We start from the raw sequence: 26,781 nt of genomic DNA on the forward strand, positions 1-26,781 counted from the left end.
CTCTTAAAGTGACAGGCACTCAATTAGACCTAAGAGCAATAAACATATATTGCAATGTTAAAGAATTCATGTTTTTTCATTCAGAGATGTAAATCAACATGTATAAGTTTCTATTAGTCAATTAATGGGGAGATAATCGATAATCGAATCGGACTGAAAAAATGAATCATTAGATTAATCGATGCATCGAAAAAATAATCGCTAGATTAATCGTTTAAAAAATAATCGTTTATCCCAGCCCTACATTTAATACATTTAGGGGTTTGTCCAGTCCACATTCGGGGTGGCTTTGTTTGTCAAACGTCAGGTGCCTGGCGTAAATAGGCGGCTCTTATGTTTCTTAATCAGTCATGGGTGTGTTTTGGGCGTAACATCCTTAGTTTAAACCAATGAGAATGACATCATTCCCACAGCAAGCAGCGCAACTTCAAATAGTGCATCGGTATTTTGATAGTCAGCGGCGCATTTGAAGGTATCTGCTTACACGCGAGACCGTATGGAACAGGTATTCCACTAAACCTTGCTTTACTAAAATCTAGCAGAGTATAGACTACACACATATGCACTCGTCTATTACTTGAACTCATATGCAAAGTGAAACTAACTTCACCGTGGTGTCATAGTCAATGACAAAACAGTTATACACAGTTAATTACTTTCACTATTGACTGACAATGGGTTACCATCGAAAACATAGCCTGAAAAAAGCAACACTTACCCCAATAATGTTCGAATGAGTGAATAAAAATCCTAAGGACATTTATCCTGCAGAGGAGTTGCTGCTTACATCTCGTGACAGTGCGTCTTCAGCTTTGCTTCATATGCGCCTTTCGCTATAGACCAGGTTTTTCTTGGTCAGTAGCGTAATGTTTTTTAGATGGTGTAAGATAGTGTTTTTTAGATCATGCACCGGACCACATCTTATGTCATTACAGTTTTTTTTTAATTTGCTTAAGCACATTTTTTGTAACTATGGCTTTTTTTGCAAAACTCTACACACAAATAGGAAAACCTTTCACCCAATCAGCAAAACACTGTAGTTCTCTTGCAAAAGCTAACACACCTTGCTTAACTCTTCACACCTTCGTAAAAATGGTGTTTTCGTATCAAACAGTAAACACAAGCCATCACAATAGTAAGCACACAATGTGCCAACTACACACTGATGGTATGAATAAAAAACACATCTGGCTTTTGCTTTCTCTGTGCACAAGGTAGACTATGTCAGTTTGAGGTCATACTTTTGTCATAGTTCTGTAAACATACAGGGGTCCAAACTTCAAGTATTGGTGTTTATTTACACACATCAAAACAAACACAAGTATGTTTTTCCAAGTCAAAACACAAAATAGCAATTTCACTGAGACAAAACAAATCAGTCTACATCAGGTCGTCTCTCACAAAATTTTGTCTACATCGCATGCAATGTCCTAGTCCAAGGCACCGGGGGAAATATATTCTGGAATGCCGTATCCAGGCCTGACATGACAATATCCCCACATGTAGACTGATGTTTTTGCCTGTCGAAGGGCTATTCCTTACTCTTCCTCTTCCCCCTCCTCGTCCTCCTCTTGCTCCCCCTTGTCCTCTTCCTCTAACTTCACCTCGTCCTTGTCATTCTCTCCCTCTCACTTCTTCACCTCCGCGTCTTCTTCCTCCTACTTCTTCACCTCCACATCCTATTCTTCAGCCTCCTCTAATTCTTACTCTTCTCACTCTTCCTGCTCCCTCCATTGTACCCATTGTACATTACCTGTGGCTTATTTATAGTGCTTAGGCTGATTGCAAAGTGAACTAATTATCTAAAACAGTTTTCACATGAGAAAGTGTGCCAGAGAGTTGGCAAAATAGTGAAAATAATAGCCATACATGTGTGTAAATTTGCTAGGAGTGTGTTGATCATTTGGAAATTGAGTGTAAAGCATGAGTTGTGTTTACAGTTCCGCAAAAAGAGTGCTGTGCAGTGAATTGTGCCTACAGTTGTGCAAAGTGTGTGTTACAAAATTGCAAATTGAGTGCAAAGCAGTGTTTGTGCTTTTAGTTTTGCGAACTCAGTGAGTGGTTTTGCTTTAAGTATTAATAGTTTTAGAAATTGTGCTATAAGAATCACAGTTGTGTTTAAGCATTCAGAAAAAACTGTAATTGCCACACCCCTGGGCGCATTGTTTAATAAAAGTGAAGCGCATGGCGAAAAATCCGAGTGTAAGATAGGAAATCACCAAGATAGGGCCCTTAGACTTATTTTAAGGAGTCTTATCAAGACAAATTTACTCAACGCACTGGCAGACAAATTTGCTTGTTTTAGGACAAATTTGCTTAACGCACTAGCAGACAAATTTGCTTGTTTTCAGGATGAGATGTCTTAAAAGTCAAACTTTTCTTAAATTAAGTCAAATGATTTTATGGGAAAGCGCTAGGTAAGTTTCTTTATACTGAAAAAAATACCAGCTAGTTTTTTTTTCATCTTGATATTGAAGATTGGTTAGATTTTGTTAGATAACACTTGAAACACTTATTAGAGTGTTTATTAGATAAGCAGTTTTTGCAATGAACCAAATTCAAAGGCCAACTAGTTTCCATACAGTCTTCTTTGGAGGTAGATATCTATATCAGCCCTTATATAAACTGTAGTAGTAGTTCTTAATTATTGTCATCATTGGCTGCATTTTCAAATGTTACATTATATTTTCCAGAGGCTGGTGTTCTGAGCTGTACTTTTGACTATGGCCTTTGTGGGTGGATAAGGCACAGGGAAGGAGACTCACAGTGGACAATAGTAGAATATCCTTCAGGTAAAATTAATCAATTTCAAATTAAATTGAGTCTTTCTGGGTTAAAGCGTAACTCTCGGCAAAATGCAACCTAGGGTCTTTTTGTGAATGTACTCCAGTCAAACTTTAGTTTAAAAGCATAATTAGGATGGAAGCGCCACTTTTAAGATATTACGTATTGTCGCTTTCGCGTCAAATGTCCTTTTGAATGGGAGTACTAGATTTAAAATCGCTATTTTTAAAACACTAAGAAAGCTCGACACAACATGAAACTGCTCGAAGTATCACCAGGGTCTCTACACATGAACTCGAGCATTGAGAACAACATTGTTTGTGTACACAGAGTTTACTAAAAAGAAAGGTTTTCAACAACTCACGTCTTGACTGGCAAGATGGCGGCGAGCGGAAAAACCAAGTGAGTTGTTCAAAACCTTTCTTTTTAGTAAACTCTGTAATAGAGATTTTGATGCGATCATAGTATGATCACATTAAAATAGCAGTGCCCCTAGCACTCCCATTTTTTAACGACCTTTAAATGACAGTTTGACTCGGGTACATTAACAAAAAGACCCTAGGTTGTATTTTGGCGAGAGTTACGCTTTAACTCAATAATGCATTGTTAATATATGTCTTGCATTAATGGAATAATAGTATTTTAGTGACACTCACATACAGACATACACACTGACATACATTTCACCTGGATTATTGGGGGGAGAGGTACCGTCTGGGGTTTGGGGCGTGGAGCAGTTAAATGCAGGGGCTGACCTGACATAATCTATCTATCTATCTATCTATCTATCTATCTGTCTATCTATCTATCTATCAATCATCTATCTATCTATCTATCTATCTATCATCTATCTGTCCATCCATCAATCTATTACATATTCTGCAGGGGGTAGTGCATAATAAAACCAGCCTGAGCTGTGAGTAGCCTACACTCTCCACAACTTATTTGGCTAATCAGCAAGCTGGTCTAACACTACAACAAGATGGTCTGAAAGTGAAGTACCTCAAAAGTGGGCAAATCTCAGTTCCTGGGAAATACATAGCGCCAAATTTGATGTCATTGCTACAGCTAATAAGGGCTTACATTAAGTTCTTATCTACATACATTAAGTTCTTACTATCCCTAATAGTTATATTTAATGCTAAATTTGTCAGAGAAGAAAGGAGAGAAACGACACTGTTCAACTTGCTTATCTTGACTTGCTAGGTGAGAAATATCTGACTCTCCCTGAAGTCACTGTGAAGCACAGTGGAAGGGGAGCGCAGCTTCTCCTGCCTCTCATTGCACCATGGAACCAGGGCTCCATGTGTCTGTCTTTCCGACATAAGCTTGCTGGCCATCATGTGGGCATGTTGCAAGTGTTTGTGGAGAAGGGTCGACATCATAGCCCAGCAATGTGGGGTAGAACCAGGGGAAGTGGGTGGATGTCAGCCCAGATCACACTGTGGGGCAACAAACTTGAAAGTGTAAGTATAATCCTGAAACATTTGGAGAATATTGTTTGTTGCCATTTAATTTCATCATTATGTACATCAGTGTAATGTATATGATATAGACACTGAAAAATGAGAAGTATGCATCAACTGGAGATTTTGTTTTTCAAAAATGTATTTTCCTTTCCTATCCATCTATCTATCTATCTATCTATTTATCTATCTCTTTTTCCCAGATAATTATTAAAGGTGAGCGTAGAAGAAATCGACAAGGAGAGATTGCTCTTGATGACATCACTCTAAGAAGGGGGCACTGCCCAGAAGAGTATAACCTGAGGCATTGAAACAGTCACAACAAACACATACAGAGATGTCTTGTTATGTTCCAAAGGGCAAAGATAAAATATTTCTATGATCCTCCTGCCCCTTATGCTTTATTTCTAGAGCTGTGTATTTATATATGAGGAGTCTTATTCATAATTGTTAACAGGTCATTCCAGGCAAACATGTTATTGTTAGCCTGTCTGACTTTACACTATGACAATATAATTTGGTGTTACGTTGATATTAAACAGATAATCAGAAGAAACTGATAGCCCTCTTCGTATAGCAGATAAAACGGGCCCAGGGGCCTTATTCACAAAGCCCTTTATCTTACTACTAGGAGTACTCCTAAATTGCACTAAAAGATTTTAGCTAGGAGTTTTCTGCTAAAAGTTATTCACAAAGCCTCTCAGACCTACTCTTAGTAAGGAAAAATGACAACTCCTGAACTAAGAGTGAGTCTTCGTTGCTATGGTGGACGTTATTACTCATGCACGAGCTTGATCAAAGTGACCACTTTCATTGGCTGATGATTATAGCGCGGGAATGATCCCAAACACCTCCCTTACGATGATGAGTAGGGGTGTCACGATTCTCCAAATCCTCGATTCGATGCAATTTTCGATTTTAAAGTCACGATTCGATTAGATTTTCGATCTTTTTTTCAACATTACTATTAATCCATTCCTTATATGTTATTTACTCTTTTTGGCCTTTCCTTTTCTGTTTTGGGGGGCTTTTATTTTGAAACCGCTTTTTATTTTGAAACCGTTTCAACCGGGAGGTTGTAATGTAAACAGAACCAACATTAGGCTAAAACAGAGACGTGAACATAGTGAAATGAAACAACACAGAATTATAATTTGATCGTTTCAGCACACTTCGAAGAGACCCAAGGTTAGTGTTCATGGATACTTATCAATGTGCATTGTAAGCCTTAAAGTAACTTTGGACTGTAACTAGATCATCTTTTCACTTGCTAAGTTGAGTAGGGTAAGTTAGTTTTAATTGACGTGAATGAATGAGTACTTCCACACCGGTGATTTCAAAGTAGCAAGAGGGGCTTTGATTTCGGTAGGTTGATGTGTATATTTTAACTGGCTGCAGCCTAAAATTAGAGTTGTGTTGATGCTGCAGTTCAGCACGTGCGTTTGTGCATCTTGGCATACATGCTGGATGTAACATTGGGGGTGTGGCTGCATCGTCGATTCTACTTTTAAATTCGAAGTTCGAGATTGAGATGTAATTTCAAACGATTTCGATATAAAATCGAAATCGTGACACCCTTAATGATGAATGACAGGTCTGAGAATGCATACGCTACACAAGGACGGAAAATGATGAATAACTGAATAAAAAGGCCTAGCCTATATGCATAAAGAGTAAGGCAAAACAAATAGCCTAGTAGCCTCATGAAACATACGGATTGATGCAGTATTTTTGCAACATTATTAAATTAATCTGTCACCATATGCCTACGTTTGCAAAAAGGAGAACATTTTAATTTGATTCACAATGAAACGTTACATTTAATTTACATGTTAATAATGAGTAGTTTTGGTTGTTGTTGGTGGCGTTATTGCATCCCTTTTATGAATGCAAAATTGTTCCCTCGAGATGTTGCCGCAAAGGCTACGCATTTCAAAACATTGCAACGTGAAATGCCACAAAAAGCTGTTTGAGAATAGGTCTTAGTGAGTTAGGAGTCCTCTCGACTTCTTTTAAGCTGTCCCAGACTTAGGTGCTACTTTTAGGTCTAAAATGCTTCGTGAATTACTTTTAGTGAAAAAAATTAGGAGTCCTAAAGTTAGGAGTGACACGCCCATTATTTTTAGGAGTTGCTCTTAAATTCGCCAGTTAGGAGCTACTTTTATCCTTAAAATTCTTTGTGAATACGGCCCCTGATCTCTAGGCCTATTATTTCAAAATCTTTGTAAGTCCTCATGGGTTGGAAAACTAGTATGTTACTCACAGAATTTAGCGCAGCTCATATACTTATCACTTCACTTAATGGCTGCTCCACACTACTGTAACTGTATAACTTATTGCATTCCAGTATTACAAGATATCCTTTTATATATATACTTTTTAAAAAAAATATTAGCTTTCAATTAAATGTTTTTAAACTGTTTTGGTCATTTACATCTTCACAAATGTATGTCTTATGTATTTGGTTGGATTAATTTTTTGTTCAAAAATCTAAACTTTCTTTCAAAAAAGTGGCTCTTCTGTTTGCTTCCTCAGTGAATTTCTTCTTTATGTCACACCACAAACCATGGTTTATTAAATTCTTGCTCATTTTCTCAATAAACAAGAAACTATACAACTATACAAATACAACTTTAACAGTCTGCACACTATACACTGTCAAACACCAACAAAATGTTGAGTAAACTTGTGTAATGCAGAAGTATGCAACAGCAGACAAAGTATAATGTGATGACACCTAAGCATACTTCTGTAACTGCATTGCAACTGCAGCAGTGGCAGCCACATTTATAAGAAGAAATAGAGAAATACAATGTTATCAGTTCAGCTTCACTGAATGGCCCCCAATAACAAGAAAAGAAATAACATTGTGGATGGGTAATACGTAGCCTATATCATCTCTTTGTTTACAGCATTTATAAAAACTACTACTACTAAAAACTATGAAAACATCAAACAAATCAGCAAATGTTGTTTTGAGATAATCTGGTGATTATTTATATTTTAAATGGCAACACTGTTTTCAATGTTCTCTGGGTCTAGATAGGTGTATGGCAATGGAAGACCAACATTCCTGGCTTTGATGTCATAGCTGAGGACCTCAAGCTTTCTTCTGAAATCATCAGTCAATTCCAGTGGCTTTTGCTCCACAAACAGCTGCTCAGGATAATTACCTAGGCTGTACTGCAAAATATTGAAGACAAAAACTTGAACTTAGGAATACATTCATTAAGTGCTCAAGTAATGTTTTAATAGTACAGCTGGGTAGACACTATGATTTTGGCACAATTTAGCCTGGACCCAACTAACTTTAGAATTGGGCTGAACGTTGAGTTTGCGCAGGTTCACAACGTCCAATTAAAAGATGTAACAATCAACGTTCCAGCTCCAGTCTGATGCAATTTTCTAACATGTCAGCATTTTTGTTAATTCTCTTGTAGGGTGAGCCATTCAAACATGCAATGTAATCACAGCAATCAGAACTGATTGAAAGGTGTAGTGTGTGCGATTGAAAAAATTGTGACATCTGAATGTTCCAATGTGACATGAGATATATACACAGATGTTAACTGAAAATATACTTTGTGGGTCATACTCTCCTACTTGTGTTATATGTGTTCCCATTTGTGTTGTGCATATTCTCCTCTACATCATGCTCAATCACACCCACAGCAGTTATTTTCAGAATGAAGGCAGCCTCATGAAAAAAGGCTTAATTTCATATTAGAGCCAGACTGAGGCCACGTTCATGACACGTCGGATATTTGGAAATCCTGACCTCTAAAAATGACTTATTTGTAATTCGGGTCGACTTTAATGCTTGGAGACTCGTGCGGAAATCTTGTACCCCCAGATACCCGACTTGACGTCACAATCATGCTCTCCAATCGAGACGGCCTCCGTTGACAACAACACAACAAGATGAGAACCTCACTCTCATTACAAATAGGCAAGGTAATTTATCACTAAATTAAAACTACGAACAGAAACATTCACCTGAGATATTTTAATTCTGCGCAATCATAGTAGGCTGCTCAAATAACTTATTTGCGTTCCCTGTAAAGACAATACAAAAACGCACACATATTGTTGCAGGAATCTATATTTGTTTTCCGAGCTGTTCTCATGAACACACTTTTTTTTTGGAAGACAGGATTTTTAAAGTTGGGTCATCATGAATGCATGAGTCACAACCTTGTTAATTTACGTTGTTGCAAAAAGATACAATTATTATTATGATTATGAGAGTAAAAGCAAGGTAAACTGTATCATGAACAATTTCAAATGAATTAGTTTCTATAGCCTAAACAAAGAAGTAATTTAACCAAATTACACACTTTTTAGGTGTAAACACTATTTATAGACGTCTGAGGTTTTGATTCATGATTTAAAACTCACAGCTGAGAAACGTCTAATTTCAGATTATTAATCTCTCAATTGTAATTTACAAATGTAAATACTCAAAGTGATCAAACACATTGCCATCAGTGGCTGACCAGACTCTCTTCTCACAAGATGGCTGTGACATGGATAATAGTAAGCTAATGCACTGACTGCACAAACAGTCCTTTTTATATATTTTCTTATACACTTACAAAGCTACAAAATATGTCAGTTTGTCTATAGAGACTCTCTCTGCAGTTGCATAGATGTGTAATGATTTTTAAAACTAGTTAATGGCATTAAAATAGTGACTTACTTTGACAAAGCGAAGCTGCCCCCAAAGGCTATGTTACATGCTATTTACAAGTAAAATTCCAGTTTTACTCAAAACTCCACCAAATAACATCATTTTGGTCCCAAATAGAAGTTAACACTCGTTATCATCAAAAAATAGACCCTAGGTTGCTCTTAGACCAGAGTTGTCCTTTAACAAAAAATATGAATAATATGCCTAGGCTGAAAGGTGTGTAGCCACACCCTTTTTTTGACTTGCACACATAGGAGAATATGACCCTTTGAGCTTAGTAGGGTACAAACAATGTATCACGTACATGGTCAGAGGACTTCTGGCTGAGCAGGTACAGAGCAGTCATGGTGTGTACCGTGGTGCCAATGTCTGGCAGCGTCTCCAGGACATCAATCTCTTTGGCTTTACCTTTACAAGTAGGAGGAGGACACTTCAAAGAACTGGGGAAGTTGGGCATCCAAGCACCAAAATCAAACTGACAGAGAAAAAAATATATATAAGAGAAGTATAAATATAGCGGGTAAAATGGATTATTTAAACGTAACATCCAAACCTGTCCATTGTTGACAGCAGCATGTTGGACAGATACAGTGAAAATGATCATGGTGGCAAACTTGATGAGCTCTTCTAAAGAGGTGAAACTCTGTGGTATTTCTGAAAAAAAGGGTTGTTTTGTTTTTCTTTATACCGTGAAAGAAAAGGTTAGTTAAATCATCGCTTGTTTCTAGACAATTAAGCAAAAATCAGAAGCACCTTCATCTCACTGGGAATTGTTGACACAATCCTCAACATCCCATGCCATTAACTATTTTATCTCAACATCCCTTCCCTTTAACTATTTAACATCCCATCCCTTTAATATGTCAGTTTATTACACGGCTCTTCACAAGACAAGTAGAACGCTCCATTGGCTTGAATGGGATTTCCCAAAGTTCTAAAATATATTCATGTAATTAGGCCTACCGCTGCAAACATATAATTACCGCTGTCAATGGCAACGGATTTTGTGCTTCTGATACGTCTTTCATATCACTACGCAAGGACTGGAACTTCATTTAAAAGTGAAAGCAGACGGTTGATCAGATGTGTTCTAAAGAATGTTTGATTCAAGTTCAGCGTGTTGTTGCGAACTATTTGTTTCAGCAAATGCCACGATGAACGGTAACAAATAGGCTAGGCTTTGTAGGCTAAAGTCATATAGTGGGGAGTTTATTATTTCGTTTTGGCAAGTAGCCGTGTAATATGCGGGATAATGTATAGAACGCCGGTCATTACTGGGAAAATAAGTCCCTTCAGGGCAGAACAAGACCCCTCCGCTGCGCGTCGGGGTCCGGTTCGCCCTGTCAGGACTTATTTTCCCAGTATACGGCGTTCTATACATTATCCCTTACATAATATCCATCAGTTCTCCAACCTGAGCTTTGTCTTTCAAGGAAAGCCTTCTTGTAAATGTCTTTGATCCAGAGCTGTAGTTCAGTGTCTCTCTGGATGTAATCATCAGAGGTGTAGTAGTGTCCCAACACTCCTTCAACATATCTGTGAGACACAGGTACTTCAGTGAGGGGAAGTGTGAAATAAAATCCATAATTCTAATATAGTGGAAAATACACCACTTGGCTACCGTAAAACCACCAATTACCAACCCTTTCATTCGAAAATTCTAAAACAACGTTTTTTCATACTTCTTAATTCATTTTAATACCTAATAACATTTGATAAATGAACCTTACATTTTTCAGTAGCCATAGGTGTGTAGATTTGAACGAAATCTAGTTTGGTTCTTACCGGGGCTTTTACTGCCTGAAATAACCGATTTTGTTTACCACGCTCGGAGTTTAGTGCTGGGCTGGTGGGTGCCTATTTCCAACCTTTCTCACTGCACATCAACGGTTAGACCGAGTATTCTCGTCGCAAATCGCAGTATATTTCATTCCGGCGTAACCTCAGAAGCCTCTCAAGCGACCATTTTGCAACATTAGTAACATCTGCTTTACCTACTCCTAACTCATTCTTGACACTTGAGGTTAATTACGCTACAGAGACTCTCTGCTCTACACTGGCATCTTGTCTGCAGATGTCAGCATGTCCTCTTTCCTCAAGACCCACTCGTTCTAAACCTCGTCATCCATGGCTAATGAACAGTATAGTCTCAGTACGAAAGGAACTAAGAGCTGCTGAGAGGAAATGGCGTGAATCCAGAGATAGTAATGATAGTAACTACCAATCTTTGCTGTCATCTTTTTCATCCACTGTTACACTTGCAAAAAAGGCATTCTATCAAAGCAAGATTGAGAGCGCCACTGACAGTAGAAAACTTTTTTCCACTTTCAAGTCTTCTGAATCCTCCACCACCACCATCAACTACTTCACTGTCAGCAGATGACTTTGCAACATTTTTCACTGAAAAGCTAAAGTAAGTGCTCAGTTTGATGAACCTAATAAGGAGGGCTTTGCCTTGTGTTAGTATGACGGCATCATTGGACTCTTTCTCTCCTCTTGATGAGGAAGCAGTCTCTCAATTGCTTCAGCGAAGTCGTCCAACAACATGCCCATTAGATCCTGTCCTGTCCACTCTTCTACAGTCTGTCCCACCCGCCGTTCTACCGCCAGTCACACATGTACTGTATTTAATGCTTCACTCAGTTCTGGAATAGTTCCTTATTCTTTTAAACAGGCTAGGGTTACACCTTTGTTAAAGAAAAGTAGGCCTACACTTAATCCAACTGAGGTGAAGAAATACAAACCTGCCTCCCTTCTTCCTTTCTTGTCAAAGGTTTTGGAGAAAGTGGTCTTCAAGCAAGTATGTGACTTTCTTCATCAGAGTAATCTACTAGACCCTATGCTCTGGTTTCAAGAGTAGTCATTCTACTGAAACTGCTCTTCTGTCTGTGACTGAAGCATTGAGAGTAGCTAAGTCCTCTGCTCAGTCATCAGTATTAATTCTACTAGATTTATCTGCAGCCTTTGAAATTGTTAAACATGACATTATCCTTTCTATACTATCTGAAATGGGAATTTCTGGGAAAGCTCTTGACTGGTTTGTAATTGACGACCGACTTAACTTCTCTGAGCATGTAGCTTCTATTGCAAAATCATGTCATTTTATGCTTTACAACATTAGGAAGATCAGACCTTATCTGACACAAGATTCCACACTTCCAACTTCTTGTTTAGACCATGGTCATCTCCAAGCTGGACTATTGTAATTCGCTTACCCGCTTGTATAATACGATCATTACAGCTGATCCAGAATGCTGGAGCACGCCTGGTCTTCAATCAGCCAAAGAGGACACATGTAACTCCTCTCCTAGTTACTCTCCATTGGCTCCCTATAGTAGCCAGAATTAAATTTAAATCTCTCACTTTGGCCTATAGGACACTGACTGGATCTGCTCCTAGTAATTTTAATTCAATAATCAAGACGTACATCCCCATCGCCCACTGCGGTCTTCTGATGAGCGTCTGTTGTGTCGACCAGTCATAAACGCTAGGTCTAATTCAAGACTTTTTTCCTCAGTGGTTCCATGTTGGTGGAATGAGTTGCCCAGTGCTCTCCGTTCCTGTGATAGTTTTGGGTCGTTTAAGAGGGGTCTAAAGACATCCCTGTTCAACATGCACTTAGTTCTTTAAGCGCTTCTTATGCGTTATGGTTTGTATAATATTGTTTTATTTCCATTAGGCTGCTGATCCATTTGACATTATTGTTTATTATTGATATTCTCCTTAATGTAGTCTTAACATGTTATTGTTTTTATATTATTGATTGAATGTACATTATTGTTTATTATTGCTTTTTTCCCTCATTTTCATTGCTTATTTTATTAGGCTATTGATTAAATTGACATTGTTGTTTATTATTGCTATTCTCCTTATTATAGTTTGACCAACATTCTAATCTGTTCCCTGTTAAATTTTAAATATTATATTGTTTTTGTATTTGTATGTTGCTTTGGACAAAGTCTGCCAAATCCCATAACCAAATCAAAAATCCACTGGAGCTCCAAGCAGATTTGTACACGCAGCCTTACAACACTGTTTACAGCTCTTCGAGTCACGGTAAAATGTAATTTTGGTACATAGCTAATTTAGATACACTTATGGTGTGGGTGCTTGCGTTTCTTTAGGAATCCGCTGTCTTGGTTTGTATAGAAATTAATATTAAGTGACACATACACGTAAGAGGTTGGAAATACGGGACGGTTGGTAATAGGTGACGTTCCTATAAATTAACTTTCTGCAGCTCTGATGACTACTCATGTGAGGTCTGTTTATGAGGATGAACTTCAGTTTGTGTGTTTTAAACAAAAAATAATTATACTGTATCTATGAAGACTTGTATTTTATTCTTCACCTCTGATAATGCAGTTCCTCTCATTTGATTCACACATGAATTGTACTGATATTGTCATTTTGTTTTACCAGAGCAAATAGGCACTTACACACAGAAGCACAAGATAGTGCCCTAACTATCCTTTCCTTAAGTTACCATACAATAAAGAAAAAAGTTTGCTGCGGTGGGCGGGAATAAGCAAAAAAACATGTGCCTACCCAATGCGATGCAGCCAGGATATGAAAGATGAGGCAACACAGTGCAAGTCTGAGGTGGTTGAAGAACCATAAAGCTAGCAGCGCTAGGGCCCAATGGTTTGTGAGCTAGGCCAGCATCATTGTACTGATGCCAACTGCAGGCAGAGGACTTTTCTTTCTTTCAGAGAACTTTTATTCCTTGTAGTATATTTTCACTAGCACCACATAATAATGGGATAGTAACTAGACATCACTGTGGCATCCATCTTGAATATGCAGTAATTCGGTTGCGTTAAGAAACGAAGAAACTGTTGCTATTGTTGGATGTAACACTACACTCTATCACTGGTAAAGCAGTAGGCCTAATGCAGATTAATATTGATATTTTTGGTCAACTGTTGTGTTGGTTTGGGCTGAGCATGACATTAACAGCAAGAGGAGCAGATTTATTTATGGCCCAATGTTTAGTACAACAACGTAACATTGGAATAAATATGGTTAATACACAAGTGTGATCAATACATTGGTTTGATCTATGAAATTGTTAATATACAATACTGTTAATATTCTGTCGACACACCCCTTCTCCCCACTACTTTTCTGTAACATTAGCTCACTCTTTTTGGAAGACTTTCCATAATATTTGGCTGTAGGGATTTGATCCTGTTCTATCAAATAGCAGATGCCACTAATGTTGAGCTATAAGGCCAGTCAGTGTTCTTCATTACAGGTTTTTTATTGCATGCATGGAGGTCAAAACTATCATGATTTTTTCCCTGACCAAACACCTACTATTTAGAGGGACGTGTTCACACAGAGATCTGATTGTATTATGTTGTTCTAGTAACAAAAAATATGTGACAGTGTGTAACCGTAAATTTTGATCTGAGCCACTGCAGTGCCCTTAATGGTGATAAATTAAGTTCATACTCATGGATGATCTTCCACAGCTTGAGGCCATCATCTCTGTAGTAGAAGTTTGGGATCTCCTCTAGACCACGCACTTTGATATTCTCTGGTAAACATAAGGAACTGTATGTCAGCGTTGCTAAAGCTTTCCTCAAAAACATCCTTGAACCAATTAACCCAATGCCTGTATGCTTCAGAGGGGAGAGAAAACAATTTAAAGGCAAAGGTTAATAGCAGAAGTAGTTAACAGTACTATACATAAGAAACTATAGATATGTGTGGACATTTATTTACAAAATGGAATGTTACAGTATTAGCAGATAACACACAAATCCGACATACTTCAGAGAAGAAGGCTTCCTCTGACATGAGCTGGTCTCGGGCCATGATATTGATTTGTAAAGTGTAGCGGAAATGGAGGACCAGGAGCTAAAACGACAAATACAACAGTCTTGTGATTACCATAACATTACAATGTATTTTTATTTTTAAACTGACAGTTATTATGGAAAAGATATGTACTAATAAAATGAACACAATCTTGTAACTTGTGCAGCTGTAGCAATTCAGTGATAGTTTTCCTCTATATTGAAAAAACTTACCTTGAAGAGGGGGTGTGCTGAGGGAAGTTGCCTCACAGTTGCCATGAAAAAGACTTCAGCCAACAAATGTGTACGAAGCAAATGAAAGTTAAGCTCATGCATGTTGAACTCAGCATTTCTCACAAATATTTTGGCCAAGAGCCAGTCTTGATTATCCGAGGGGAGAAATATGGGATTTTCTTCCCCTGGCTCCTGTTTTAGCTATAGACAATAAGCAGAGTGTCAAAGCAATACAGCATATGTAAACCTGTGCTGTGGAGTACAATACTTGGATTGAACCATCCATGTTTCTACCAGCATTCTACATAATACTGCATACCTGGATGGCAATGGGTAAGAGCTTTTTGTCAGAGGTCTTGTAGAGCAAACAAAGTGGAGCAGCCAAGTACTGCAGACGGTCATGAATGACATTCTCCTTTCCAACCACACAGTTCAAGTCCTTGTAGTCACACAGGAAAATGTTACCATTCTAGAGGGAGTGGCTATAGATTAATAACAGGTTACATGCATCATTACATTATTTCATTGGGCTGGTCATTTTTGCGTAATCCTGTTCACAGACAGATAAGCATACAAACCGCACAAAAAATGTAAGCTCTTTGACAGACTAATTAAGGCCTCATCCACATGAGAATGAAAAGATTTGCAAACAATGTTTTTCCTTTGAATAGGCCTAGGTTGTGTAGCCTTTTACTAAGATTTAAAACCAACGATAAATTTAGTTAATTTCATTGCCAAGGTTAGCGACAGAGACTTGAGACATGCAAAACAGTGCCATCTTAACATTGATATTATTTGTTGACATCAAACCTAAAGAGGAATACAAGTTTACCTGACTGCTGTTCACTCTCAGGGGCCGTTTATACGAGAACGATTGCGAAGGAAAACGACAAAATATTTTATCATAAGTGCCTTTCATTTACACGGCGACCCAGCCATCGGGGCTTGAAGACGCAAAAATCTGAAGACTCCTTCCAGAGTGTAGAGTTTTGAAGACGACCCGAGTTGCGTCTCCGTCTAAACGCTAAACCAAAGATCCTTGATTACCTAAACTGTCAAATTAGAATGTCTGCGCGTGACGTACCGGGGTTCTATCACACCACCACCCAGCGGTCTGGAATGCATATCCAATCGAATATCACATACTCTTGCGTCTTCATATAAACAAAGATTTCCCCCTGAGAATGCTCGTCTAAACTTCTGCGCCACTTCTGCGTCTTCTCTTTTCATCGTCACCGTCTAAACGTAGCCTCATAGAGTATTTTTTCCCTCTCGTCATGCCCTGAAGAATACTACGTCTTCTCATCAATAGACTATGTGAACTCTGTGCGCTGTTTTTTTCCCAGTGGAGCCAGGTGTGTTTGAACCTGCCGCTATTGTTTTAAGCTGCTTGTGTTTTGTCTATTTGCATGTGTTGTCATGTGTTGCAGGTCGTTTGCACCCGTCGGCCACCATAGTTAAGCAATCATTGAGTAACCAAGGGCAGAGGGTGTAAGACTTGCAGGAGTAGGGAATGGGAAGCTTAACTGAAATAATGCTACTTGTATTCAAATAAATAGTTGTACATGTTCGTTTTTATCATACCTCCATCTCTTTTCGCAGAGAACTGCCATCTGGTAGGTAGGACTTTACCATATCTTCAGTAACCAAAAAGTTATTTGGAAGTTCTAAACATTTTTCAATCATCATGGGGTTAAGGCCATTAAGAAACTGATAGCCAAAGAATTCATCCTCTTGCCAGTGCTGTCGCACAAACTCTGCAATGAGAAACAATGGCAGAACATTATGAAAGCCATAAAACCTCTTACCTAAGCTTGTTTATGAGCTCATGATAAACATACCATAGGCTTTTGTCTTTTTGGTGACAAAGATTTGATCCAGATCATGAAGGCTCTCCCATGAGCTTCTGTTGTCCGCCATAGCGTTCAGTTTCACTGGAACAAATCTACAACCAAGTGTTATAAAGTCATAAAGTGAACTTTATTTTCAAACTTTATATATATATATATATATATATATAATATATATATATATATATATTTCCTGAAATGCTCAATGTTTTAAATATTTTTCAAAATATTGAGCATTACTAGTCCTCAAGTGTTAGCCTACTATATGTGACAACCTCGAGGAAATGAAAATCCAAAATAAGATTACTCTGGGTCAACCCTATTTCTCACATAATTTAGCTCTTAAACTTTGATGTAGCACTGATACTTGGGTGGAGTGATTTGCACGCAGCACCTGAAAAGCTCCTACTTCTGCAAATCCCGACTGACTTGCGACGGTTCCGCGTAAATACCCTGCTACTTGAAAACAAAGATGGATGCTGCTGCTGGCGAACAGTGCAACTCGAGTGAAGCTTTTTTTAAGTTGCCAAAAGTTTGATCAACTATCCAACTAGCTCCGCTGGTGGGAAAACGCATGGGATTCATGAGTTGTAGAGCTATCCTATTGCGTGCAGAGGGAATTTGAAAGACAACCGTTTTTTCCGCCCCTCGGATTGAGCACTGCCAATGGTGAGTTCCCAGACCCTATCTTGACGTGGGTCTGGCTTGTCAGGCTAGGGCACAGGCTCTTCTGTGTGGGACCTGTCTCGCTGTTTCCAACGGAGATGTCCGCCGAGCTATCTGCCTACTTTTGCCTCGGCGTGAATGGAGCAGGTCGTGCAGAGTTTCACATTGGCTATTGGGACCTGATGCTGTTTGAGCTTCACTGACCGAGCTGCTGGTCTGTGGGCTAACTTTCCAGAGTCTGCTTCTGCTTGTATCCCAGAGAAGTCGCTGACAGCTGACCTGTGATTCCGGAGCCCTTCAGACGGCCATTGCCTGGTTGGACTGTTCAAGAGCACCATGCTACAACCAAATGTTGCTTGCGGTTTGGACTGTTCAATGAACACCATGCTGCTCTTATATGTAACGTTAGGCCTAACCAAAGAAATGACGTTCACTTACGGATTTTTATTTATTTATTTACTTTTTTATTATTATTCATTTGTTTGTTTCCTGTCTTAATGTCTGTGTACTTGTAGTGTTGGATTGGCTGTCCAACATTTTGTTTCTATATTTGTCAATTTGTTCATTTGTCTGCTGACTGTATGTTTAGATGTCTGTGTGTGGAGCACTTTGGGTTGCACTCTGTGCATACAAAAATGCACTATATAAATAAATGTGAATTGACTTGACTAGAAAAGTGTCTTTGTGTCTTTGAAATCACTGGTCCAGCCTAACCAATCATATTGATCAGGAATTCCTCATGTTACTTCCTACCTTTGCAAACTGATATTAAACTGCATCAGCATGTACCTTGTTGTATATACACATTCTTACGACTTCATTTTTTAATGTTTGCAGGCGTTGCGACTACCCCCATCCCTTGTTGTTACTGATTGGTGGCTGGGGGATCGTAAGCACTTTGAGAGGAGCCAGACTAGTGGCCTATCTAGTGAAATGAAAATAAGCAGTGACACTAGGCAGGTGGGACCAGGCTAGGTCATCACAGCCAATCCTGTCAAATAAGACACAACCACCAACGTTTCATTTTCATCTGTCACCCCTAACAAAAGTTGCAGAAAATCTTTCTTATGGTAGGTGATCAGTTAACTCTCACCCACACTCCACATCTATTTCACAATGAACACATGCACATCATTGTTTAACTCTGAATGCAGACATAGCTCTCTCTTAATTAATTCCAACACTCTTCTACCAAATTCTTAATTCTGGGCAGCCGTGGCCCACTGGTTAGCATTCTGGACTTGTAACCGGAGGGTTGCCGGTTCGAGCCCCGACCAGTGGGCCGCGGCTGAAGTGCCCTTGAGCAAGGCACCTAACCCCTCACTGCTCCCCGAGCGCCGCCGTTGTTGCAGGCAGCTCACTGCGCCGGGATTAGTGTGTGCTTCACCTCACTGTGTGTTCACTGTGTGCTGTTTGTGTTTCACTATATTCACCGATTGGGTTAAATGCAGAGACCAAATTTCCCTCACGGGATCAAAAAAGTATATATACTTATACTTATAATTGCTTCCTTTAATATTGTTCTAATCCCACTATGTGGTAGCATAAGGGTAAAGATAGGGTTGACCTACGCTGCTGCAATTGTGAGATGGAACTCAGTTTCCTTTGTGAAAGAGAACCGAACCTCAGGGGGTAGAACCAAGGCATTATTTGCACTCACAATCTGTGGTAACCCCGGCGCATATACACGCCATCTGCAAAGTAAGAGTAAAAGTAAGTTTAAATAAAATCTAGAAATTGCAACTTAATATCTTGATATATTGAGATAATATCTAAAAAATAAAAGTTGCTATAAAAATCACCAATGTATTAACTACTAAATATTTTAAACATTGCTGTCCTTGAAGGAAATCCCAGTTTTTAATTAAACAAAAATAAAATAACATTGATTAAAAATACACTATGATACTTTTATGGAATAGAAGAAATGTGATGCTTTTTGAAACTACAACTTAGTAACTCATGTGTAACTTCAACATTCAATATGATGACTATATATTAAAATAATGAGATAGGCTTACTATCTAGAAATGAGAAGACACTAACTTGAAATAATTACCTAAGGTCTAAAAGGACAAGATAGGCTACTATCTTATAATAATGAAATAGAATCTAAAATATTGAGATACAACTCAGATTTCATTCTCACCTGAATTCCTCCTGGCATTTTTTTAGCTGCATTTCTCGGTCTTCCAAGGACTTACTCCTAGTCTCCTGGAATATAAGCTTTGCTGTTGGAAGTTTATTGAAAGAAAATACAATATTTCAGGGCTAAACAATAACACATAGGCTTCAATTCTTGATAGGCTATGGCCCCGAGTTTGGCAACGATGTATCATCACCGAATAGGTATGCATGCGCAGTACTGCACGAGAGAATTGCCAGTGGGAAGGTGTGATCAAACGCAAACTAGGTTGGGTCTACTCTGAGATAATGTCAAAAATGATCTTATAGTTAATATCTGATAACTATGACAGGCCAACTATTGTAATATTATATTCTCGTCTGGCTTTAGTATTAATTAGAAAGACGTGCAAAAAGAGATTAATGACACCACAACATAGGAAGATTGGCTTGTCTGCCTTGTTTCATATGTGTTGTGTTGGCCATCAATAGAAATACTACAAAACGTTCTGTGGATAAACCGTGGTTGGAAATAATGTTGCCTAACTGACGTGGTCTATCTATGCCTTTTGTAGCTTATGTTTTAGAATAAGTCACGATATTTCTTGTGTGCAATCATGTGCGCTTGCATGTTTCCATCTACTCCTCATGCCCCTAATATTTTCCAAATTAAAAAGTACTTACTGTATGAACGAAAGAGAGTGGACTAAGATCAAATAGTTTGAAGACAAATTACACAACTATACCTCATTTAAGTTTGGGCGCCATACTTAGAGGTTGTTCCCTTTTTTGGCAAGTGATAGCTCCATACATATTGGAACTTGCAAAAATTAAATGGTTTGCAAATTAGACTTTAGCAAAATGGTATAGCTATCTTATATTGGAAACAGAGAGCTCTATTGTGACGACCAAAAAAACGTATTCTTATCGCGACGCAAAGCGTATATCTTACACTCAAATTTTTTGCCATGCGCTTCACTTTTATTAAGCCTTACGTCCAGGGGTGTGGCAGAAGGTGTGGTCTAGCGCATGATCCAAAAATCTTACACCCTCTAAAAATCATTACACCACTGACCAAGAAAAACCTGGTCTATAGCGAAAGGCGCATCTAAAGCACAACTGAAGATGCACTGTCAGGAGATGGAAGCTGCCTTTAGCAAGCAGTCCCAAACAACTTCTGTTGGAACTAGACACAATTTCCTGAATTCTGGTACATTTTAACAGGTTGTTAGCTTCTATCTAACAAAGTAAAGCCTTTGATTCAATGACTAATTCGGAACCAGCTGTAATAACCTCATGATATAGGCCTAGTTAACTGTTAATTGCATGCAGTTGCAATATCTGTTAAATTAATTTCTTTAATGTTTTGAATGCAGGTGTGACGACCCTGGTCGGTCTCTTTTGGCCCCACTCACTTCTGTGCCTGTGCTCTGTCTCTCCCTCTCTCTCTCTCTGTGGCAGGTGACTAGGGCCCAGGTGTACCCAGGTGTGTGAGATCACCCTTGATTGGCGTGAGGATAGGAAGCCTGCTCTCCCCATGCTGGGAGCTCTCTTCTCTTCCGACGTTGGCTTTTGTTTTCCATTTCGCTGTACATACCCCTAGACACTGATTGGCACTACATTTTATTTTACACTCCATTATACTGACTTTCTTCGCTACAATATTCTTTAATAAATATACGTTATTTACTTATCATCTGCGTGTGGCCTCCCCTCTATGTGTCATGCTTGAGCCGGCATGTTACACAAGCCCGCAGTGGCTAATTGGGAGCTTCAGAAGGATTCCCGGTGGGTCGTTAACGTTTTGGGCCAATCTGAATATCGTGATCTTAAAGGCCAATCTGAATATCGTGAGCTTAAAGGCCAATCTGAATATCGTGAGCTTAAAGGCCAATCTGAATATCGTGAGCTTAAAGGCCAATCTGAATATCGTGATCTTAAAGGCCAATCTGAATATCGTGAGCTTAAAGATTGTTTCTGAAGTTCATTTGCTTCATTTGTTTCTGGGGTCCAAACTAACAATGGCTCCAACGGCTCGAGTCTCTGCCGCGGACATCTTCGTACTGCTACACACGTCTGCTATGTCCTTGCTGGAGTGTGACGTTATTTGTAGGTGTGATGCATCGCGTACAAACTAATAGGGTGTCAGAATGGTATATGTTTATGTGCGATTTATCTGGATAGTTTTTTTTATTTTTTGAACGATGACAAGCTGGAATGAAAACAAGCCGAAATGAAATAGGAGTAACAAGACTTTTTTAAATGTAAGGAGTAGAAAATATAGATAATTGAGTAAAAATGTAAGGAGTAGAAGTAAAAACTTGCCTGAAAAAGAATTACTCCAGTAAAGTATAGATACCCAAAATTTTTACTTAAGTAAGGTAACAAAGTATTTGTACTTCATTACTTGACACCTCTGCTAGGTTTTAGTAAAGCATGGTTTAGTGGAATACCTGTTCCATACAGTCTCACGTGCAAGCAGATTCCTTCAAATGCGCCGCTGACTATTACAGATGCTCTGTTTGAAGTTGCGCTGCTTGCTGTTAAAGGGAATGACAGATGTCATTCTCATTGGTTTAAAGGATGTTACGCCCAAAACAAACCCATGACTGATTAAGAAACCTTTTTGCGTCAAGCAATGTATTTAAGCTATTCGCCACTGACCATGCGTTTTAGATCGCTAAGACAGAGCCCAGAGGGTGGAAATATAGGCTATAATAGAAGCAACAGGCCTACAATTATAAAACCGGTCTAGGTTGCCTATTCATGAACTTGAACTGTTGTCAGTTTGTAGCCAATACTGTGTAGGTATTTTGACTATAGCCTACTCCTACTATTCTGCTTATGATTTCACATAGGACGGCAGAACGTCCCATTCTTACCATAAGAATGGCCTTGACATAGCTTTTCCTTAACTTCCTGAACTTCCCATATCGCCGGAGACATTTAATACGCCTGAGCAGGAGAAAAGCCTTTATGACATGGAGACATCGCAGCCAAACTCAAAACCTATGTTTTTGGCCTATTTGGTATTGTGATATTTAAAGGAACCGTATGTAAGATTGTGGCCAAAACTGGTACTGCAATCACTTTCAAATTACTGTAGAGCGGTGTATCCCCCCCCCCCCCCTCCCCCCTTACTGGCAGAGCTGGCAACCCGGATGCCGAATCACTTCTGACTTAGTGATTAGTAGATAGGTGGAGGGTAGCGCATCAGGCCAAAACACAATGACAATATCCTGGCCGGACTACTGTTGTCAGTTATATAAGTATTTGAAATTAACATGATTTCTTAATGTATAGTGACATATCAGGGCCATTTTATGATTAATTGAAATACATTTCTTACATATGGTTCCTTTAAGGCCTAAAAAATAAAATTTCACCTTTCTGTACTGACCTGAGGCTTCTCTGAATACTCTTGTTTCTTGACTGCTCACCCAGCAGTAACATGGAAACAGGAGCACATCAGCCTCTGGCGTTGTTACAACAACTCTGGAGCAAAACCATTCATCGTCAACAATGCCAAGAAATCTTTCTGCTTCAAACTCCACCAGCTCAAGACTCCCCAGTCTTGAATGCACAGCCAACTTCAAATCCCTCACCTATGATATCACAAATTGGTTACTGGGCATACAGGAATTTCTCAAAAATAACAAAAAAAATGTTTTTGTCAATTACCGAATCCCTTGATAATCCTTCATTTAAATTGATCTTCATTTGTTCAGTCACACCATCTGTTCCAATCAGTCTAATAGACACAGAGTTGAAAGTGCCAGCACAAAATCGGTCTCCTGTAGTCACCTGGACGTTGTAAATGAGGGTATTCATTCTGCAATATAGAGTTAAAACCTTAGTCTAAAGGATAAAAACAGGACAGAATAGGACAGAACTCAAGTGCGGTGCGTCAGGTGTAAGATAGGGCTCATAGTAGAACAATAAACATACATACATGAGTTGAGGGTGGGGGTGGGGGGTATGGACCGCGTCCATTAATTCTGTATATTGGGACACCTTAGTGGCTGTTATCCCTTACATATATTTCCGTTGTGTTTTGTAGAATTATTAAATACTTTACTGTTTACTGTAGTGAAGGTCTTTCAATCTATCACTTTCTATAACAGTCTTTCTCATCACACCATCACTGTAGTGTATACATTACCAATTACTGACTGAATTCCAGAGGTGTAAAAGTCCGGATTCAGAAAGTAAAAGTCCTGCCACATATTTACTCCAACCATTCACTAAACCAGCTGATTCTAATTGGCAAAACTCCTCAGCCAGGTAGATGAGTAGATAGACCTGCTGAACGTCAGCAAGATCAAGGAGATTGTTGTTCACTTCCGGAGAGGTCACACCCAACACCTGCCACTGACCATCGACGGTGCTGTGGTGGAGAGAGTGAGCAGCACCAAATTCCTGGGGGTGCAAATCAGTGAAGACCTCTCCTGGACCACCAACACTGCATCACTGGCGAAGAAAGCCCAGCGCCGCCTGTACTTCCTGCGGAAACTCAGGCGAGCAAGTGCTCCACCAGCCATCATGACCACATTCTACCGAGGCACCATTGAGAGCATCCTCTCCAGCTGTATCGCTGTGTGGGGCGGAAGCTGCACTGAATACAACAGGAAAGCCCTGCAGCGCATAGTGAACACAGTTGGAAGGATTATTGGTGCCTCACTCCCCTCCCTGAAAGACATTTACACCTCCCACCTCACCCGCAAGGCGACCACAATTGTGAGTGATGCAAGTCACCCCGCTTACAATTTGTTTGATCCACTGCCCTCTGGCTCCCGCACCACCAGACTCACCAACAGCTTCATACACCAGGCTGTTAGGATGCTGAACTCTCTCCCCCCTCCACCCTCAGCCACATAACATCCTGGACTTTGGACCCACAATGGCTGCCTTGCACTACTCCACTTGTACACTTGCACACTTTGCAACTTGTTGTTGTTGTCCTGAAAACACTTCTGAACACACTTCTGCTGCTCTTACATAACTTGCACCACTATGCCACTTGCATACTTAGGTCAAACAGAACTACCTCAGCCATTTATTGGCCTGACTTTTGCACTATTATATTGACTGTCTACTGTATGCACAATTGCACAACTTCAACCAAATTTTGCTGCTCTTATTTCTTCATTGTATGTGCCTTCTTATTTACTTTTTATATTGTTTACTTGAATGTTATGTTTGTCTGTGGACCTAATTGGTTAAAATATGTCTTGTCTCCACTGTGGGATAGTGGGAAATGTAATTTCGATCTCTTTGTATGTCTTGACATGTGAAGAAATTGATAATAAAGCAGACTTTGACTTTGAGCTAATTAGTGAAAACACCCATGCTAAGTGCACATGTTAGAACCAATACATGGTAGGACTTTTACTTTGTAAAGACGGATTTTGACATCTCGGCTCTGCTGATTTCATCGACTGTCAAATTTACAGTGTGAATGAAAAATATCAAATGACTCACAAGCATTTAAATATTACACTCTCCAGCATTTGGCCTGCGTCCCACAAATCTTTGTAATCTGAATACCGCAGATTTGTCTATCGATTTAACTTCTTTCCTGTCTTTTTCTGTCAACTGTCTGTTCTTTTGTTCATCTTAATCTTTTCTTTTTATTTGCCAGTCTGAGATATGACTTTTTCTCTACAACTCTGTCTAGAAGCCCAACATTATGAGGTCACCTCTTCTGTTAATGTTGACACTGGTGTTTTGCTTGCACTATTTAATAGAGCGGTCAGTTGAGGACATGCGACGTGTCTGTCTCTGAAACTAAATGCTAATATATTTGTCTACTCTCGCCTCTATTTTTATTCTGGTTAAAGCCAGTTTATGTTTTTCTGTGACGGGAGTAGCACACAATATCTGTAACAGGAGTGGCACACAGTATTGCACAAGATCTCTGTACAAAAGTTTTCTTGGCCATTTCTCACATGGAAGACATAATTTCTCAGGACAAGAATAGATTGACAAATTTCAGAAGACAGTCATTTGATTCTGGCCATTTATTGCCTTTAATCTAATCTGCAATAGCTGATGCTCCTGATAGTCATCTGAAGGCTAGTTGTATTATTTCTTTAATCATGGCAGCAGTTTTCAGTTGTGCTCACATTATTGCAAAAGGGTTTTCTAATCATAAGTTAGCCTTTTAAAAATGTGAAATGATTAACAAACGATGCATCATTGGAACATTGATGATAGGCCTCTGTACACTTATGTAGACATTGCTTTAAAAAACCATATGTTTCCTTTAACAATAGTCATTTAAAACATTAATAAATGCAAAAAGTATCTTCTACACAGTATTTTTTATTTGGTGTTATTTCAATAAAAAAAAAAAAGAAAATTTCTAAGTAACCCCAAACTTTTGAACACTAATGTATACAGCCTATGGTAATTTACAAAACAAGGTTATATACTCACCTCAAGATGGACCACTTGACGTATATATATATATATATAAAAAGCTCTCTTGGAAGGGCTCACTTGCAAAAGGGAAGCTGAAGTCAAGACTGCAGGAAATAAGGACGAAAACGGTGACCATAATATATACTGCCAAAGTGCTGAAGGGTGTGGGTGTAATGTGTTGGAGCTTTTTAAATGGACAAATGCAGGAAGTAGGATGAACCCTGCACACCCTACCCGAAATAGAGAGACTAAAACATGTAGGATACAAACATGCTCCAGTTGTAGTTTTTTTTATATAAGCTTTACAGTTACATTATACCAAATAATGTACCTTAATAATAACAATATTCAATAATAAAAATAATAAGTTTAAAAATCAAGTTAAAGATAAAATCAAGTATATTTGTTTCATACACAACAAGATACCTAAGTATTGTACAGCTGTAATGATAATGTGCACAAATATTATCATATTATTATTAAAAATAATATTAATAATGATTATAATAATAACAATGGTTTTCTTCAAGTTAACTTCTTCGCCTCTTATCCATACTATAGGATTATCCATTATCCATTATACCAGCGGGTGAATGTATTCTTTCAGGAACTATTAGTATCCACCTCCACACTGGTCTGTGGTAGTTTAGTATTTACCAAACAGGGGCATGTATATCATTGTTTGGAGCTTGGACACATCTGACTCTGGATAGTTTTAAACAAAGTTTAAAAAGAGAAGA

General features: G+C 38.8%; 2 protein-coding genes across 3 annotated transcripts in view; one reads left to right on the forward strand and one right to left on the reverse strand.

The window, feature by feature from the left end:
* Positions 1–5,449, forward strand: part of npnta (nephronectin a) — a 43,639-nt gene extending 38,190 nt beyond the window's left edge. For both annotated transcript variants that reach the window (XM_042085813.1, XM_042085814.1), the window contains 3 exons: positions 2,694–2,792; positions 3,991–4,250; positions 4,454–5,449. In XM_042085813.1, the coding sequence (XP_041941747.1) occupies positions 2,694–2,792; positions 3,991–4,250; positions 4,454–4,561 (467 nt within the window). In that variant the 3' untranslated portion in view covers positions 4,562–5,449. The remainder of the gene's footprint in view (positions 1–2,693; positions 2,793–3,990; positions 4,251–4,453) is intronic.
* A 1,187-nt stretch (positions 5,450–6,636) lies between these two features.
* Positions 6,637–23,449, reverse strand: LOC121705543 (polyunsaturated fatty acid lipoxygenase ALOX15B-like). The gene is made up of 14 exons (XM_042086577.1): positions 23,300–23,449; positions 23,019–23,223; positions 19,644–19,725; positions 19,066–19,188; positions 16,820–16,923; positions 16,563–16,735; positions 15,298–15,447; positions 14,979–15,179; positions 14,719–14,805; positions 14,398–14,567; positions 10,355–10,476; positions 9,494–9,594; positions 9,245–9,415; positions 6,637–7,433 (listed from the first exon to the last, which is right to left on the reverse strand). The coding sequence occupies exons 1-14, from the start codon at positions 23,447–23,449 to the stop codon at positions 7,254–7,256; spliced, it is 2,019 nt and encodes a 672-aa protein (XP_041942511.1). The 3' UTR covers positions 6,637–7,253.
* Between the last annotated feature and the right edge of the window lie 3,332 nt (positions 23,450–26,781).

The sequence above is a fragment of the Alosa sapidissima genome, chromosome 3 (genome assembly GCF_018492685.1).
Source record: "Alosa sapidissima isolate fAloSap1 chromosome 3, fAloSap1.pri, whole genome shotgun sequence".
NCBI lineage: Eukaryota > Metazoa > Chordata > Actinopteri > Clupeiformes > Clupeidae > Alosa > Alosa sapidissima.